The sequence below is a fragment of the Tinamus guttatus genome, unplaced genomic scaffold (assembly GCF_059628265.1).
Source record: "Tinamus guttatus ecotype Peru unplaced genomic scaffold, ASM5962826v1 Tinamus_guttatus_pri_ptg000327l, whole genome shotgun sequence".
Taxonomy (NCBI): domain Eukaryota; kingdom Metazoa; phylum Chordata; class Aves; order Tinamiformes; family Tinamidae; genus Tinamus; species Tinamus guttatus.
Genome location: NW_028288861.1, coordinates 8183570 through 8203104, shown reverse-complemented (window position 1 = coordinate 8203104; position 19535 = coordinate 8183570). Strand labels below are relative to the sequence as shown.

Sequence of the window (19535 nt, the reverse complement as noted above, 5' to 3'; positions counted from 1 at the left end):
AACTCACCTTGCTAGGGGTGAGAATTGCCAGAAAGCACCTGATGAATGTGCCTGTCCTCTTGAACTGGCTAGCACGTCACTCTGGAAGATGTTCTGTTGTCAAACTCACCACACATGGTGACTCAGCCCTGCTCTTTGCTCTGCCTGTGCTTGTTCTTTGGGTTTCAGCTTTGCCCACACAGGCTGCAACTGCTCCTTTGGGCTTGCTGGCCCTTGCCTTCAAAGGCCACAGCAGAGCAGCCACAAGTCACACAGGGTGGGTGCAGCCTGCTAGCAGCAGTGATGTGAGCTAGCATGCATGGTAGCAATAGTAAGGGACCAGGAATGGCATGGAGAGGGGGCCTGCCTAGCGAGCAAAAGAGCTCAGAGGAAGCCTCCGGGCAGGCTGCTAGAGAAAGTGCTTTGCTGTGGCGTAAGGGGGCACATCTGTGGCATAGGAGGCCTGCTCAGGCCTTTCCACAGTTTGCAAAATCTGGCAGCATCTCCTGCAAAGCCCAAAGTGGGTCCCAGAGCTCTCTGTTGTCAGAAAAATGAAACATGTGAGAGCTCAGAATATCTTTTTTCAATTAAGGTAGGGGCATAACCCTGGGGTCCACCAAGGCAAGGATGTCTCAGGTTTGTTTCTCTTATAAAGAATCCTGGGAAAAGGAGCCTGTGGTGCTGTCTTCAGCACCCCTGACAGGTACAGTGCTCTGCCTGGGTCTGTTCTTTCAGACTACTCCAATCCCATTCTGTTTACTGGGATGTGATTTAACTCTGCCAGTGATTCACTTGTGTCTAACCCTACAGGGATTTAAAATCTTCAAAGAATGATCATGTCTGCTAGGTTTCAGGCCTCTGTCTAGTCTCACATTTTCCCCTATAAACTCCTATTTGCTGTTGGCATTGAGAGCAGTTATCAGTATGCTCCCTCCCGAGCATGTGAGAGAGAGATGTAGAAGATGTAGATAGACTTTGAATTTTAATTTAATGAAGAACTGATAGTGTGATTCAAGGCCAAAACAGCTTCTCTGAAGAAGATACTTGCTTTGCCTACAAGAAGCAACTTCTGATTATGTCAGTAAGTTAAAGTGAGAATGGGAAAGGGCTTTTCTCTTTGCCAGATCTGCTAAATAAGACTTGCAAAGTGTGTTCCATCAGCAGAGCTGAAAGAATGGGAGCTGTGACACCCTAAGCAAAGTGGCCCTTACTGATGCTTGGAGTGCAGTTCTTCAGCAGCCCTTCATTATCTAAAGACATGCTCCACCTAAGTCATTTTCAACTTCTACTGATTTGATCTTTAAAATATTCAAGGCCTCTTGTGGGCTCTTACGAAGTAATTAAATGGAAGTTTGCTGACATGAGATTTACTTTTCTTGGATACTTTCTACTGTTGCCTTAAAGAAGAGCCCCATAGATAGCCTAGGTATACACAGACAACAAAGTGAAAACCAGTGCTCTAGCCAATTCAGAACAGAAGTAAGTTTATCCAGTAATTATTTCTTCAGTTTGTGTTGTTGCAGGAAGCCACACCAAAAGACTTTATGTGCTTTCTCCCCGTAAAGTCTGCGTAGGTTAATAAGGGTTGATCTCAAAGGGTTAGATAGGGCTTTGCAAATTATGGGGCCTCTCAGATCATTTCCTCTTCCCATGCCCGGCAATTGCATCTATACAGGCAGCCTAATTCCTGAACTTCATAACATCCCTTAGCATGCCTGTTACCCACTGTCTTTGGCATCTTAAAATGTGAGTCCCAGTTTGAGCTCCAGCACTTCTGGAGTCTTCACTGCATGCTGCATGCATGCAGGAATCGCTAGGATGCCAGTGCTGAGCTCAAGTATCCTCTGACCCTGCTGTGTTCCTGTGAAAGTTGTTCCGGAAAATAAATGTATATGTTTCTGGGATTCTTGTAAATTCTGTCAGCTGCTCTAACTGCCCTGTCTGATGTTAGAAATAAACCATACTCCCAACTTCATTTTCAGAGCTTTTCCAGAGCTTTCAGGCTGACTACTTCTAACTTTACATCTTCTGATGACTGTATTCTCCCACCTACCAAGACATACAAAGATAAATAGTCTCATAAAACAACCAGTCACTTCCTATTCCTTCTTGTGACAGCCAGTTAAATGTGAGGGGTCACCAGAGGAAGCAGGATTAGCTGCCTGTTTAAGCTTTGCAGAGCCTCTGTTGGATGCACAGCTTTCTGGTGCCAGTGATCACTAAAGAAAATAATCTAAAACGCATAATGAAGGATAGGTGGGAATGATGTTGTTATGAAAAGATAGCTGTAAACTCCTTGCAGCAAAGTGCCACACTTAACAACCACAGAAAAGTTTTAAGCATCCTGAAATTACATAACACCGTGCACACCAAGTAGGCACGTTTGGTGGGCTCGTTGTGCCCAAGGCAGGGAGCTGGAATGCAGAACAGGGGTTCCTGCAAAGAGAGAGCGGCGGGAGCGGTCGCGGGCCTGGAGCCCTGAACTGCAGCAGGAGCAGCAGCTTGGAGCGAGGGACGGAGCAAAACGTTGTCCTCAGCTGAACAGCCTGGGGTCTTCATAGAGACGAAATGCAATGACCAACGTTGGAATTGGGCCCAATTCATACCCCGGCACTCGGAACAAATTATAGAGGTCTATGCTGTGAGGTCTTTAATGATCGCAAGTCATTAGTCTCCAATTGCCCTCATGAGGAAAATGGTTGCTCTCAGCACTGTGCCAGGAACAGAGTACAACAGCTCAAAAGGGAGACACTCCCTATGGAATCGCTCACACTATGGCATTCACATATTCCTTGGGGGTTCCTTTTCCACGCATTTAAACAACTCAGCCCTTGTCCAGTTGGTTTTGATCTCAGCTGCTGGTCCATCTGGAAGGAAATATCAGATAGTGCAGGAAATAATTTTATGGGTGACTCAGACGTACTAGCTGCACAGAGACCTCAGCTTTCCTTTTCCTAATCATGCTGTTTTGTCTTTTTGCTTAGACCAAATGTCTGTGGGAGACAGTGTTGCTCAGGATGGACAACAGCTCCAGGCACAAACCGGTGCATCAAACGTGAGTATGAAGGCCTCAACGAGCACAGGTCTCAAAATGCAGCCCTGGAAAGCAGTCGAATACTGCAATGACCCTGTACATCTGCCCTCCTTTGGCCTGAGTAGGGCAGCTGGATGTGCCTTGCCCAGAGAGCAGCCCCCATGGCAATGTGCTGCCGCGCTGCAGCCCTGCCATGTGTGTGTTAAACTGTGGTCTGCTTCCCGCACCTGCTGGCAAATCCTGCTCACACTGAGTAATTACGTCTTTATTTTATTTTCTTTCTGTTTATTACTTTCTGTCACGAGCAGAATCCTGTTGGGACAGGGTATTGCAATGGCATATTTAAAGACTAGTTTCTAGCCTTACAATCTTACTGTCCTGTTTGGAGTATGGCTCGTCTGTGAACAACACAGCAGATGGGAATTGGCAGAGTAGGGTTCTGCTTACACATGCAAACATTACTTATGCTGAGGGGGAAATCAGGGCTTCAAAAGATCTGAATGTTATTTAAAAAAGCAATTAATAAAATTGGCAAAATGGCTTGGATGGGTGGAGCTGGAGCATGAGGCAACATGTGGGATGGCTTTGCAACAGCGGGAGGCAGAAGGGGATTCCTGCAGCATTGAAACTGCCCAGCATGGGACAGCTGCATCCCCAAGGCCAAGTCCCTTCTTGCCTTCTCAAAATGGGCAGTTACTGGGACTGGGATAGCACAGAGTTGTGTCCTTCTCCTTGGCATCCATGTGTGTGGCCCCATGGTGTCCTCTATGTGAAGAACTCCAGTTCCTGAAAATGCTGGGCCCTCTGGTCTGGGGCCTCCTAGGGGGCAGTTTGGCTCCAATGTGTTCATGGGATGAGAGCAGCAGAGAGTGATTTACAAGGAAATAATCCCGTGCAAGGGGTTCTGGTGACATTATTAACCACACAAGCTAGAACACAGAGATGCAATGAATCAGGTTGTAAATCAGGGCTGGTTGCTGGTTAGTTTTCATAACCTGTGAATCCCATGCTGTTTGTGAGTTTCCAAATTCATCAGTCCTCCAAAACTGCTGAACAAGGGAGGAATTTGTCTCACAGATGCCTCCCCTCCAGTATTTGCCGCTGTGCTGCTCAGTCTGCTGGGAAGACATCCCTGTGCCCATGGCATGGGCAGCCAGAGTGAGCCCCTCAGCTCCTGGGCAGGGAGAGCCTCAGACACAAGCAGCAGGGCTGTCTCCTACTTCAGGTGCCTGTCTTCAGTGGGTCCAAGTTCTGGAAACAGTTGCTGGGGGAAGCCTGCGCCATGGGTAAGACACAGTCATGATGCCATGGAGTGAGTGAGGGGCTGTGCTGGAGTTTTACATCACTGGTAGATAGCATTTGTCCTCTCCGTTAGCCTGACATCTCCAGTCACCTTTGCTGGCAAATACGCAGAGTGAGGAAGATCATCTGGAGGCAACGGGAACCTGATCAGTGAGCAGAATCTGTGCCAGGAGACTGCTCGGCTCCTCCTGGTAATGCCCAGGGAGCTGTCATCTACTTGCAGAGTGCAGCTCCCTGAGGTGACAGTTAAGGGGTAGCTGGTAGGACGAGGAGGAGGGGAGAATTAAATTAAATGTATTATATAGGAAAGCCATTAGCAGCCTTATGAGGAAATAATTAAGTGTATTACATACAGAAATATCACTGGAAGCACTGGAAGGGAGCAGCATGCCCTTGGGCTGAGCATTGCCAGCGAGGGATACTCCTCCTGCAAAAAGGAGGTGAGGGCCAGGTCTCAGCAAGGAGGGGAGAGGGCCCTGGCCCTCCACAGCTGCCCAGGTCAGAAGGGATGGGGAGAGTAGGGCCCCTGACAGCACAGGCCGGGCCCTGCTGTTTCTGTGGCAATGACTATGGCAAGTCTGGGAACCTGTGCAGGGTCCCAGGACCATAGTAGGGCCCTCTTCCTCCCAGTACTCTTCCTCCCAGCTGCGTACTCCTCCCTAGTGCATCTGTTAGAAGCTGAACTAGTATGAGCCTGGGCACAGGGAAAGCCTGGGTGGGCGGCCTTCCAGGTCCCCACCGGGCCCCTCCATCCGCAGCTCCCTGTGGCACGAGTGGCTGGGTCTCTGGTAGTGCCCTTGGGCTGGTCGGCAGGGCATGTCCCAGGGCACGGGGTGGCCAGAGGTGGAGGGGCCATCTGCAACCCTGCTGAAGGGGCTGTAGCACATGGAGCCAGGGCATTTCTTGCCATTGGTCCCACCAATGCTTCTTGCTGAACTGGCACCAGCCTACTGGAGGCTCCAAAGCTGCCTCCAGCCCAGTGGTGTTCTCTATCCAGCATAAACATGTGTAAATTTCTCTCTTCTGCATAAAAAATGCAGGACTCTCAATTCTTTTCCTGTTTGGAGTTGAGTTTCTGTGGGCCAGCAACACCCCCAGTCTCTGAAATTTATTCTTCCTCTTGTGGCCAAATGACATTTTTCCTCTGCTCGTCTTTTATAGCGTTCATGATAGGCTGTCACTTCCCAGCCCCGAGTTCTCGTAGTGCTGGCTGATTAAAACCTTCCGCTCACCAAGCGCTCCTGCTGTTACTCCAAATGCTCCAGGGCTCGTGATGGAGGCCCGGGCTGCCTTTGCTCTGCGAAAGCCATTTGCATGACACAGGCGTCAGAGCCGCAGCCTGGGAGCTCACACGGCCGCCTGGGCTGAGCTGCCCTGCCCTGCTGTGGGGAATCAGGCTACCCTGGGAGACCAGGGAGTCCTGAGGTACTCCGGTTTGTGTAGCTGTTTGGGCCTACAGCATAGCTGGTTGCTTGATGGAGGTCATGTCAAGGTCCCAGACACAGCAGTTGAAGGGAAGGAGTTTGTGAATGCACTAGTGAGATGAAAAGTAGAGGCAGCGGTATTGTTGTCTCTGTCCACACTGGCTCTCTCTAATCACAGCCCAATGATTCCTGTCTCTAAATGACAGCATTTCAACACTCTGCCTTTCACAGGCCTCACCACAGGCCTGTCAGTGTTGTGCCTTCCTAGGGGATCACCCTAGGAAGGTGTCCTAGGGTCCTATGGACCCACCTGCCTTGGTGTTTTCATCCTCCCTTAAGGAGGCAAGGGCCCCTCTGCAGCGCCGAGGCAGCCCGGGTGGGAGGGGAGCGCGAGCACTGGCTCTCAGCTGCCTTTCTGAACGTGACAGCTCTGCCCAGAATATCGGAGAGCATCTGACTTCGCTCAAGTGTCAGGGGCTGCCCGCATGTTTAGTGGGAATGAGGCTCCACTTTGTTTGCTGCAGGATCTCACAACACTTCGGCTGCTCTGGAATAATTACATTAACAATCGCTGCTCAGGAGCAGGGGGCCAAGGGCTGACTCACCTCCTTTCTGCGTCTCCCTCCCCCTGTAAACAGAAGCCAAACGGTAGAGAGCGCGCTGTGCTGCCAGACAGTGTCTATAAACAGAGCCGAGGCCAGCAATGGCAGCATCTTTCTCTCATTAGGGACTTTTGTAAGTGCTGCACAGCTCTGGGCTCAGAGCCATGAAGGCTGCCGAGTGACTGCTCAGGTGCTGGGCCATTGTTCCCAAGGATTAATTAAAAGGACACTGTCAAAATGATCAGGCCTGACAGTGTCCCCCCAACAGGGGACGGTAAACCTCAGGCAGTCCTTAAATTGAGACCATTGGTGTAAACACTGCTTAGTTCCCAGCTACTTTGTCAAAGGGCTTTTCTGCTGGAGTTCAGTGTGCTGCGGATATTTGGCTGCTCTTAAAGCTGCCAAGGCAAGCTGGACATCCTGTCCTACTTAATTTCTGCACTGTAATGTTTAGTTTTGGATCCTGTGGTCTTTGCTGTGGGGGGCATCAGGAAAGATACAGTGGACAGTGGACAGTGAGATGGATTAGGAACTGTGAGATGGATTCAGGATCAGGAAAGATACAGTGGACAGTGGACAGTGAGATGGATTAGGAACTGGCTGGATGGCAGGGCCCAGAGAGTGGTGATCAGCGGTGCAGAGTCTAGTTGGAGGCCTGTGGCTAGTGGGGTCCCCCAGGGGTCAGTCCTTGGTCCAGTCCTGTTCAATTTATTCATCAATGACCTGGATGAAGGCACAGAGTGCTCCCTCAGCAAGTTTGCTGATGATACCAAACTGGGAGGAGTAGCCGATACCCCAGAGGGCTGCGCTGCCATCCAGAGGGACCTGGACAGACTGGACAACTGGGCCGTGAAAAACCTCATGCAATTCAACAAGGCCAAGTGCAAGGTCCTGCACCTGGGGAGGAATAACCCCAGACACCAGTACAGGCTGGGAACCGACCTTCTGGAGAGCAGCTCTGCGGAGAAAGACCTGGGTGTCCTGGTGGATGATAAGTTGACCATGAGGCAGCAGTGTGCCCTCGTGGCCAAGAAGGCCAATGGGATCCTGGGCTGCATTAAGAAGAGCATCTCTAGCAGGTCGAGGGAGGTGATCCTGCCCCTCTACTCAGCCCTGGTGAGGCCGCATCTGGAGTACTGTGTCCAGTTCTGGGCTCCACAGTACAAGAGGGATGTGGAGCTGCTGGAGAGAGTCCAGCGCAGGGCTACAAGGATGATCAGGGGCCTGGAACATCTGCCCTATGAGGAGAGGCTGAGGGAGCTGGGCCTGTTCAGCCTGGAGAAGAGAAGGCTGAGAGGGGATCTAATCAGTGTATATAAATACCTCAAGGGAGGGAGTGCAGAGGACGGGGATGGTCTCTTTTCAGTGGTGGCCACTGATAGGACTAGAGGAAATGGCCGGAAACTGAAACATCAAAAATTCCATAGGAACTTAAGGAAAAATTTCTTAACAGTGAGGGTGACAGAGCACTGGAACAGGCTGCCCAGAGAGGTTGTGGAGTCTCCTTCTCTGGAGATCTTCAAAACCCGCTTGGATGCAGTCCTGTGCCACGTGCTCTAGGTGTCCCTGCGTATGCAGGGGGGTTGGACTAGATGATCTCTAGAGGTCCCTTCCAACCCTAAGCATTCTATGATTCTATGATTCTATGATTCTATGATTCTATGAAAGATAGCAGGATAGAAATGCAACCAGAAGGAATGTCTTAGAGTGATGAAGCAGCGAAGAAGTCGGCATCTGGCCTCAGGCAGACCCTTGGTTTTGATGGCTCTGAGTCTGGACACAGGACAGAGGACAGGCCTAGCTGTTGCCATAATCCAATCCCTATCACCTAGCAAGCCTATTGCTTTCTTCCTTCTCCATCAGCACTTTTCTGGAGTTTTTCCTCTTGCGATACCTTTTCATGACTGAACTCAAGCTCTAGGAAGACTTCTCTAGCCTTTCAGTATGTTGCAGCTTCTAGGACTAAAGTGCACATGGGGAGTTTCCTACATCAATGAGAAGATGTAAAAGGGAAATACTGTCTTCCAGAAATTTTCTGCTAAAGTGGAAGTGAGTTAAGAAGGCAGGTAAGGAAGAAGTTCCAACCTATTTGGAACAGGCTTGGTTTCTACCCGAACATCAGATCTACATAGTGAACTACAGACAAGGCATCCTATGGGACCTCAAAGATCTTTCCTCAGGTAATTAAAGGAAAGAAGCTACATCTGGTATTGATACCTAGAAGTGTATCCAAGCTCCTGCCCTGTTCTTCTTCATCCTGGGAAGAGACTCATGTACATACCAGCTCTTCCCTCTCTCCCTTTATGTCCTTGTGTTGGTGAAGAAGAAACTTGTATACACAGGCTGGCCATAAGCCTCCCTTTACTGCCCAGATTTTAGAGGAAGTTACAGTATGCACTTGTTGATAATTTAGTTGCTACCAGTATTTCTTCGTACCCGGCTATCTACCTCCCACTCAGACTGACTCTGTCCTCTCTGTTTAACCATCAGAACAGGGGGGAAATCCTCTTGCTCAGTTTCCCCTCAATCATACACCCTACATTATTTTTTAACTACCTCCATTTTCATCAACATGATTTACCATAGTTCTCTACTGCTTCACAAAGTTCCAGTCTTGTCTGGCCTGGTAATACAGGATTTATATATACATATATATTATGATAAGGATATTTTCCAATTAAAAGAAACACTTTTAATTACCATGCTGGGAAGAATACAGTAAATTCATGCACTTTCCAGTCTCCTATGGATGGACTTATTTGATGAAGATGCAAGGATCTCAAGGTCTGTCATTGGCTCTGCAGCAGTCTTGAAGTGTCTTTAGTCAGAATAGCTCTTGGCCTTTTCCACATCTGTAAAGTGGAGATGATATTCACATGCTCTCTCCTTTTGTTTGTCACCTGGACCAGGCTAACATAAGGAGTTCTACAGCATTGTGTCTGCAAAATGACAGAACTGGATTTAGCAGCTTTCCCCTCTTATAGAGCTGCCTTCCCTGCCTGGGCGGTTGGAGTTACTGACAGCCATCCCTGCCATGTTACTCCGCAGTGAGAATGTATTCCATGCACTGAAGACCAGACAAACTCATGGGCTCAGAAACTGAAAAGCAGAGAAAGATTCTAAATATACATTTTTAACCTTCCTGTTTTATCTGACAATTTTACACTTTTGGAGTCCTGACAGATGATTTTCATACCAACAGAACTGGCAGTATTTGAATGGTCTGTTCTTCCTTCATTGCGTATCTAGACACAGTCAAAACCCGAGGCTTTTAGAAGCACTTTCAAGTTCTTTCTGAGTCTGCAAAGGAAACAGGGAAATGGATTAATCCTAGAGCTGGAATATTTCAGCTAGGGCAGCTCCCCACCCATCCTGCATGAAGGAACAAGAAGATTAATCCCATTCCCTTCTTCCTCTTCTTTATATCAGCTGCCTTAGGGACTTTTAGAGTGCCTGATTGCTTATCACTGTTTTCTTGCTGAAGGGCATAGTCTAAATCTATCTTGAATATTAACACTGTTTGTGGGAGACATTGTGAGAAATGTTATGATTTCAGGTCCTGGAGTCTCTCTCACTGCAATTCCCTGCTCTGCAATATTTCAGCACATGAAGTGGTTGTTTGGAATGGCAGGCTTCCTGGTATGATGGCATTTACTAAATCAGGCACTTAGTGAGAGATAATGGTATGGACTGGGAGCCTGTTTAAATCACAGTTGAATTATTGTAAATGACATCAAATTTTGGAGTGCCGGACTTCCCAGAGATGGTCTATTCCTGCCTGACCAGGGCCCTGTCTCTGTTCCAGGGTTGACAGTGGTGTTTGATTTATTTTAAGGAGGCCTTTCATCCAAAGCTCTGGTTTTAACCTATACAGCCCTGTGATCTGGGTTCTCCCTTTGCCTGACATCTACCTCCTTCCTGAGCAGCAACATAGTAATAAAGCTCAAAGGAAATGTTCCAGCCAACATATCGCTGATATAGTTTGGAGAAGTTGATCACAGACCAGTTTTGGGATGAGAGGAAGGGTTTTGGAAAGCTTCTTCCTACTCTGCTGTGAGAGGGGCTCAGAGGCAGTGCAAGACTTCCCTTGCCACGGTGATGCAGGGGGGCTGGCATGTGAATGGCACATGGGGTTGGAGCTCTAAATAAGTTTGTTGTCCTGAAGTAGCCTATTTTGCTGAAGTGTTTGCATCACACAGTGATGGATGTTGTGTTGAGAGCATAGTCAGAGAGGGAATGATGGGCTCATGAAAACAAAGTAGCTGTGTGTGAAGGTGGCAGGGATGTCACACTGCTCCTGCTACCTCTGTGGGGGAGTTCTGGTTAATAAGCCCTGAGTAGAAGTGGCCACTGCACACTCGAGCCTTCCACAGTGTTTCCAAGTGGCTGTGCCTCAGGTGAAGAATAATGTTTGTCTTACACTGGCCAGTGGGGTTTTACTGCTCTTCAGCTACCTGGCCCTTTGCTTCTTTGAAGGGAGTCTTTCAGTGCCCTTTTAATTATGCTTGCTGAGAACAACTAGCCTGGTACTACCTGGGCAAGCTGTGATTTTCTGGCTTTTGCTCACTGGATTATAAACCAAATTTGGCATCTGTTAACTTGGGAAGTGTTAGGGTACAGTGTATAATTAACAGCACTTTCCTCCTGGGGTGCAAACTGAAGCTGATGTGCTGTAATTAGGAACACACACAGGCTTGGAGAGTGATTTGGGCATGAAATTAATGAACTGTAAGTCCTTGTAGCTGCGGAGGAATTTCAGCATGGTCACTCCAAAATTAGCTGGTGCAGAGAGAGCTGGAATGTTCCCGAGGGGAGAGGATAGGGGGACTGTGCAAATCAAATACTGAATCATAATAAAACAGTACCATAACATGTGAACTGCTCCCAAGAGGCTGCAATAGGGCATTGCTGTCTGCCTCATCCATGTCTTTTTTCTTTTCCTTGTGCGGTGTGAGTCCCTGTTTCTGCCTGCAGCTCTACATGGCATAGCGGAGATGAAGAGCTTTCCTGGGCAAACCCTGGTGCCCATTTTTTGTGGGAACAGAAACAAGGCCTCCCCCTTTGGTGGCAGTGGCCCTGTGTTAGGGATTCATGGCAGTAATAATACAGAGCCTTTTGCTCCTAGTGCCAGGCCAGAGTAGGAATGAGTGTGTGTGAAATGTTTGGCCTAATCCTCCTCATGAGGATCTACCTGCAGGAGCAGAAAGCAGCCAGGAGATGGGATCTCCCTGGCTGTGCTGCCCACCATGTGCACCGCCATGGCATTAAGAGAAGGTGCCTGGATCAGCACTGAGCACGCTGCCTGGAGAGCCGTGCATCCCGTTAACTGCCTTTCTGTGTCTCCTCAGCTGTCTGCGACCCTCCATGTCAGAACAAGGGCTCCTGCAGTCGGCCCCAAGTCTGTATCTGTCGTTCCGGCTTCCAGGGATCCAGGTGTGAAGAAATTGTTCCTGAGCAAGAATATTATCCCCCTGGTGCTGCTGCCGCTTTCCAGCCCCCTGCAAGTTCTTTCCGGAGGAGGACCAGCACTGCAGAGAGAGAAGCTTCCCTGAGAGTGGCTCAGGCACTCGTCCCACGGCACTCACCGTCTGAGTAAGTCAACCCCAGTTCCCAAAAGGACGCTTGTACAAACAGAATGATGTGCTTTGTCACACCAGTTCAGGCCCAAGCTTCCATACCCTTAGTCTCACCACTGCCCTAGTCTGTCTTTGAGACAGTAGCAGTGCGCACTGAGGAGTGCGGTTTTAGTTTCTTTCAGAAGCAGTTGTATTTAATAAAGTATGCCCAAATCATACCCATGGGAAGGAACATAGGTCTGAGATGTGCCAATAAGAGTGAAAGTGATGATACACATAGCATATCTGAGGTGAGTATCCTGAGAAACTCTAGCAATCATTGGGCTAGTTGTTTTGTAGCCTTTTTTCACCCTACTGTTTTGTGGGTCATTTTTGTACCTGGTTAAGTGCCTGCATATTTGGTGCTGAAGCAAAGATGCAACTGTTGGAGTTCAGAGTGGTCTATAAAGGAAAGACTCTTCTAGAGAACATATTAGGCTTAGGGTGACAACTGTGACATTGCGTTGTTTCTTGTGTGTCAAAAATGCTTATTGGTTTCAGCCTAGCTACCTCAGTCAGCTATGAGGTGTTAGCTGAGCTCAGCCACATTTTGCGTTTTGTGAAGCCTTGCTGGCAGTGTGGTTTGTCTGTTTATGGAGGCAGTAACTGTGAAGAGTGTGCTCCCTGACCAGCACCTCTGTTATTCTGGCAGCTTGACAGGGTTGGAGAGGTTGGGAATGGTGGTGCCTCCTGGAACAGAACAATGCCCACTTTTTCTTTTTTTTTTAAACACCTCTGCTTTTCTTTAAGAGGCCATGAACATGGGAGAAAATGTTAGACTCCACACCACCTGTAAATGCCTGTGTATTTCTTGCTGCTACTACAAAAGGCATCATATTGTTGGTTGGCACCACAGCAGAGAAATTACATGCGGTCTCCTGTGGAAGCAGATGCTATCAGAGGTGCCTGGAGAATGGGCAGTTTGGCTCTTGTTTTTCTGTTTTTCGAAGGTTTACTTTTAAAGTGTCTGTTGCCTTTCCGTCTCTCCTGAGGCAGAGGCAATGCATGGGCCGGAGACATCTCTAGACAGTTACTCTCAGACATTGACAGTTTTGGAGGAGCTTGGGTGACTGAAAAGAAATTGAGGTGAATTGGTTCACTGAAGCCAGTGTATCTCGGTGCCCAAATGAAAGGCTATCTGGTGGGAACCAAATTCAGGCAAAACAAACATCATTGCCAAGCCTACATCAGTGCCGCCCTGAGAGAGGCTTAGCTCACAAGTAGCACACAGCCTTAGCACACGCCTACGATCCTGCTCATTACTCACAACATTCTCCACAGCAAATACCTCCCCCTGGCCCTCCAAACCAGTACTCTGTGTGCAAAAAGTGGAGGGCAGAGAGAGCAATGCCCTTGGAGATATGCCACCTGTTCAAGGCTTTCCTAGTAAGGAACATGACCTCAGGATCTGCACAGAGGGCACAGGACTGTGCAGGCATTGGCAGAGTATTACTGTGCAGACAGTCAGACACAGTGTCTAGTGGCTGCTGAGCTTAGATTGGTAAATGCCCAGCTGCCTTTTATACCTTAGATCCTTTGGCCCTGTCCCAAGGAAATAGGACTCCACTGAGGACCACATCATGCCTTTCCTTGTTCCTACCCCGTGGAAGCCATGGGAATTGCCTTATCCCACATTCAATGACCGCATTTGCCATTTCTTTCTTGCAGTCACTGCAGGTAGGATCCCAGGCCACAGCCAATACTGATTCCCCTCCTGCTTCCATAGTAGGTTGTGCCACAGGGACAGGCTATGTTTCCTTCTCAAGTGATATGAAATGATCTGCATAGTGGGGTTCTGCAGGAGGGAGCTGCCTCTCTCCAGGCACTTGTCTGCATTTTTAGAAGGTCTGACTTCAGTCAGTACAGACTTCCCTGCACAATTCTGCTACCAGGATTTTATCTGCAAGCCGTACCCCATGGCACAGGTTGGCATGACTTAGAAGTTTTTTCAACTTTTAGTTGTGTTGTTTCCTGAATATTTTTGAATCTCCTTGACTAGCCAACTTCTCCCCTACCTGTGGAACAAAGTAAGAGGGTGACAGTCCCCAAAGTCCCCAAAGCAAGCTCAAGTGCCACAGCTGAACAGGCACTTCTATTGCCATTGTCCCTGGCTGTGTCATCCGCCTGCTTCCCTTGCACTGGCTTTGGCTCTGTTGTTCACCTGACCCCTGGGTGAGTTAATTCAATAAAGCAGCAAAAAGTTAAAATAGTAAAAAAAAAAAAAAAAAAAAAAGTAATTTTCTGTCACTTAGTGGGGTCACATGAGGGACTGGGCAGAACTGCAACGCTAGGAGTGGGGAAGAAGAAAAGTGGTGGACTCTGCTTTTGGGAGCAGCCAATTATTAGACTGGTCATTCCTCTCATAAAACCTTGCTCTCCAGCTCATCTGAATGTGAAGCCTGGTTCCTACAGTCAAACATCACAAGCACTCTGTGTGGTCACTAAGGTGCTTGATGCACTTCTGCATCAGACTTTCTCCACGCAGGCACTAAGCAACAGGCATGTTGGCCATCTCAGAAGCCAGCAGATCTTACACAGAATTGCAGGTACAAGGATCAATTGTCAGGGAGTGCATGCCTGCACTCAACTTCGCTGGCTTTCTGATCACTCTAAGGTCTGAGGGGAACACCTTAAATGGATTTTCCAGTCCTTGGTCTCCTCCTGAATGAGTTGTGCTTTTGAGACATTGCCTCTTTCCAATAAACTCTTCCAGTTTCCAACTGCAGGTTCATAGCGGCCCTGAACCTGCTGCAGCTGGCTTGCTTGTCTGATTTGTTGAGAAGGAAATGGTAGAAAAAGGTCTTGGATGGGTCACGAGAGCGACGCCAATGGTGTTTCCAGGTCAGGCCTGCTATGAGATGACTTTGTGATCCAAAACACATGATCAGTCTTCAGCTTCCTGTACATTTTCATTGGTAACAAGGAGGAATTGCACAAAAGTGAGAGCTTATAGACTTCTGAGCCATATCTTGCTGTGCCAAGAAAGGAAACGAATCCTTACACAAGTAAGATTTGCATTCTCTTTTTATTTGTGTATATATTGGCTTTATTTGTGTTTATTTGTACTAAGGTAGCAATTAGAAGTTCTGAAGTCATGGACTAGAACAGTGTTGTATTTGATGCTGTACAAACATACAACAGAAACATGTATCCTCCCAAGAGACCTGCTCTCTAAGGGAGGAGGCTGATTTTGGTTTCAGCATGTTTTGAAGAAAGTGTTCACACAGAGGTAGGAGAGCAGCCTCCTGGGTTATACAGAAACTGAATGGATAAAATATTGCCCATTTCCCTAAGAGGTGGGGCTGGAGCCTTCATTTACGTATTGGACACCTTAGCTGGGAGCGCCCAACTCTGTCCCTGCACTGTATCTCAGCCTAGGAGGCATGAAAGTAACAGCAAAAAGTTGCTGTTTTATGCCCTTATCTCTGCCTTATGCCCTATCTCAGTGAGAAATAGGAGCTCCTTGACCACTAGATTTGGACTGATGTGCCACAGAGTGGGTTCATATTTGCAACTGGCAGATGTGAGGGTTAGCAAATGGACCTGTTGGTCTTCTCAATGTAACAGTCATATATCCATCTCTAAGCACACTAGCAGTCCTGTGAAATGGGGACTTCAATATCAGCCTGACCATTTTCCTGTGCATGGGTGTTGGTGATTTAGGGTTACACATAAACAACGGTATCTGTAGCTGGATAGGTACCAGCAAAGAATCACTGTTTCCTTGGTTTCCCCATCCTGTGTCTATTCTCTTCTTCCTGGGACTAAAGAACTCATGTCCGGCCTTTTCCAGCCTCAGCACTTGCATAGGAAGAGACATGGATAGAAGAAGGGTAGCTCTGGAATTACTTTGCTAATTCTGAAGCTGGTGATGCTCAAGCTTTCATTCCTGAAAAACAGCCTGAGAAATAAGAACCATTTCCCAAGGACTTTTAGCCCGTCATAGCTCAGTGGAGATTTAGAGCTGGCAATTTGAAGGAGTCTGCGGGGGCATGTGAGCTGCCGCAGAAGCTGGGAGGCTCTGGTGCTGTGCTGTTTGGAACAGGGAGTGCTCTGGAGACCCAAATCCTAGGGGTGTTAGAGGCCCTTCTAGCATGGACTAGCTGCAAATCCTCCCTCTTCTTGATCTCAGCCTGAATCTCCGCCCAGAGAAGCAAAGCCCTGATGGATCACTGTGCGGGTGGAGCTGCACCTCAGCCCAGAAGCCAAGCTAAGTGGAAACAGCTTTGTTTTCCTAAGGCTGGCGTATCAAAAGAATCCCAGTTTATTTTGCAGGGAGTGGAAAGGGGTTGTGCCCCCGCTCTTTGTTGGCAGGAAGGATGACTTGCTGCTCTGCAGCAACCTGCCTCGGACTCCATGGTAGTATGCGAGGAGGGCTCTGCTGCTGCCACTGAGAAAGTCATGGATGCGCAGGAACAGGGCATAAGTCTGCAACCAGTACTTAACCCAGGAGACTCGTGCTGCCCAGATGGGAGGTGTATCCCAGAGAGCCCTAGCCCAGAATACAAGACACTTTTCTTCTCCACAGGAAAGAAGAAAAGATGACCAGAACCAGCAAATCATTTTCCCAGCAGTCTGGGCATGGGAAAAGGAAATAGCTGTGGTTTAAGGTGCTGAGACACTGCACAGACAGCTTAAGTAACCTAGCTCTGGAGAGAAGGGAGCTTCCTTTGTGAGGGCTCTGTTTAGAGAAGGCAGTTGCTAGGAGGTGCTTGGTATTTTCAGAATGGAAAAGGAAGAAGACTGAGTAGCAACATGCCCGACCTGTTGACTTCTGTAGCCTCCTCTCCAGCACCCAGGAGGAGACACCTCCCTTCCGGACCATAGGAAGGGATATATTCCTTAGCAAGTGCTGAGGAGTTGTGGCAAGTACGCCTGGCCTGGAGACACTAGAAATCTTATGCCAGCATGGAGGTTTTGCCAAAATCTCTGTTCTCTCTCCTGGAAGCCAATGATGAGAGCAGCAGGGAGCAAAGAGAAGGCAGGATCTTGGGTAGGTGAATGGAGAAAATATATTTTCTTCTTTTGAAAATTGGCTATAATGATTCTAACACCATTACTAGAAATCAGCTGGCATTCGGGTGGCAAATGTCTAGCATGTTCATTTGTAGAGGAGAATGGAGCCCATGGCATCCACTGTAGTTGTCAAGGATGAATGTAGAGCTATTCAGAATGTGAAAGTGAGAGCTCTGTTTTCAAAACAAACAAACAACAACAACAGCAAAAAAAACAGCATGACATTGACAATTCACTGTGAGATCACCTGTGTTTGGAAGATGCTGCTCTGAATTGAAGTAGGGTTGTCTTAATTTTCAAAGCAGTGCCTGAAGTCTCCTGTCTTGCCAGATTTGAACCATAGATGCTTATGAGGAAAACGAGAGCTTTCTTACAACTTTATTTGGGTTTCAGACGAGTGTCCAGGACTACTTGTCTATCTCAACAGTGCATACATTACAAAAAGTTTTGTAGTACTATATGCACCTACTGAATATCCCTTCTGCTCTTCTGCTCCCTTGTGACTGTAATTGACTTTCCATTAAAGAGGATTATGATTTATTAATACCCAAATAGCTACTAAAAATAAAAACTGACTTTGGTTGAGAAGTGTTTCTGCATAAGTGCATTCCCATTGCACGTGCCGTGAATGGTTTCCTACTTTGCATAGGATGGAACCAGATCAGGAGGTCCAGAGCACATGATTTTGAATTCTTGTGGTAAACACTGGTGCCAGCCTTGACTTCTGCCACTTGCCACTTCAGTGTGTTTATGCTCATTGCTTGAATGGCATATTGTCCTAATGCGGATAAGCCCTAAAGATGTAGCTTTCCTGGATACTTCTCTTTGGCAATATAGTTTTCATAAGGTGGCCAAGCATTTATATTCCTTAATCCAGACCCAGATTTGAGCAGATACCTGAGATCTTGTTAAAAAAATGAAACAAAAAAACCCAGTGCCAGTCCACATGGGATTATGTGAAAAAGCAATTTGACTCATGGCAATGAGGTCTCCATAAGTTCCAGCTCTCAGTCCCTCTCCTGTTTTGACATAGTTGAAAGCCCCTGACTAGCTGGCTGGGAAATCTAAAGGAAAAACTTGAGCTACCCAAGAGGAGAGTAAATGTCCTTTTTCTTCCATAAAAATACTTCTATTTTTAAATTACATGATATACCTTCCCTAGCCTGGCAGAAAATACAGTTGCTCTACTTTCTGCTGTTTTAAAGCTGTCAGCACCATTCTCTTTTATGTGTTTTATGTATTTACTTTCTAGGGGGTTGCATTGCACACACTTCAGAGCAGCAAGAGGATAGCTGGCTTTTCAGGCTCCTTTTGAACTCCAAATATGGTCCTCATACTGGGCCTTTTTTTCTGGGCCTGTTTTTTTCTGCAGCTCCTTGAGAGTCATTCTTATAGCTTAATTCAGCCTCCAAACTTTGGGCGAAAATGTTCAAATGCACTCTTCCTTTTAACTAAAATAAAAATGATGCTACTGTCAAATTAGTCTGAGACTGGAAGCTTGAGAGCAGGGTGTAGGGTAAATGTTGGAGGCCAAGTAGTACAGGAAATCCAGTCTTGACTGTCTTGACTTGAGGAATTTCGGTTACTTAGATTCATTGCCTATTAATAAACTTTTAATAATTGATTCAGAAATTAAAGCTAAAGAAGACATAAAGAAGCATGTCTTTAGGGGAATGCCTTTCCTCTCCCCTTCCTAGTCTCTGCTTGGAGCGGTTGGAAGCAGTTCGGGGGCTCTGCTAGGGAGCCGGTTGGAACCGGCTGGGGGCTGCGCTAGGGAGCCGGTTGGAGCTGGTTGGGGACTGTGCATCAGTTAGGAGCTGGTTGGAACTGGTTGGGTGCTGCCCGTCAGTTAGGAGCCGGTTGGAACTGGCTGGGGGCTGCATGTCGGTTAGAAGCTGGTTGGAACCGGCTGTGACCAGCCCAGGGCAACTCCCAGCCTTCTCCACTATCCTGCTGCTATGCCCAGTATGAGTCTATTTTATGTAGTATACATAAATCATTTGGGACATTTATGACAATATAATTTATATAGCAGTTTTATAAAGAAAGATGTTAAAAGAGCTGTATGGCCACGTGATCAAACACTGGTGAGTTTTGCCCTGACGCCTGAATTACAATTGCCCTCCAGCTTGTTTTCAGCTCCCTTGCGCATATAGATTAATGCTGTGGTTTCTCATACCTGACTGTGTGCTGTCTTTTTTGGATTAGGTTGCTACTTAATCAAAATCAAAGTGGCTCTTGTTGGTTTTGAGAGTTTCCACTTATTGCCAAGCATTGGCAGGACACAAGGTGTGAAGTGCATTTGATTTGGTGCAAGGTGTGGTTGAAACAGAGATGGAGAAGTCTCTTTATGAAACATGCCTTTTGCCAGAAGTGTTTTGGCAAGCACTCCCGTAAGGGTCTGGTACTGTGAAGGGCTGGCACTGAGCTCTGTGCATCAGCCCACTTTTGTCTCCAAGTGCAGGCTTGTGGGCAGAGTCTTTTCAGGGTCACACAGAGACTAAAAACACGGGCAGAAAATAAGATATTCAAGCTGGAAAAGTATCATCTGTTAGAGCTGAAG

The 19535-nt window shown here is 47.5% G+C and overlaps 1 protein-coding gene across 1 annotated transcript in view; it reads left to right on the top strand.

Annotated features, from left to right (window-relative positions):
• Positions 1–19535, top strand: part of LTBP2 (latent transforming growth factor beta binding protein 2) — an 82642-nt gene that overhangs the window by 8159 nt on the left and 54948 nt on the right. Inside the window, 2 exon segments of the mRNA XM_088529216.1 lie at positions 2964–3034; positions 11690–11933. Coding sequence (XP_088385342.1) covers positions 2964–3034; positions 11690–11933 — 315 coding nt within the window.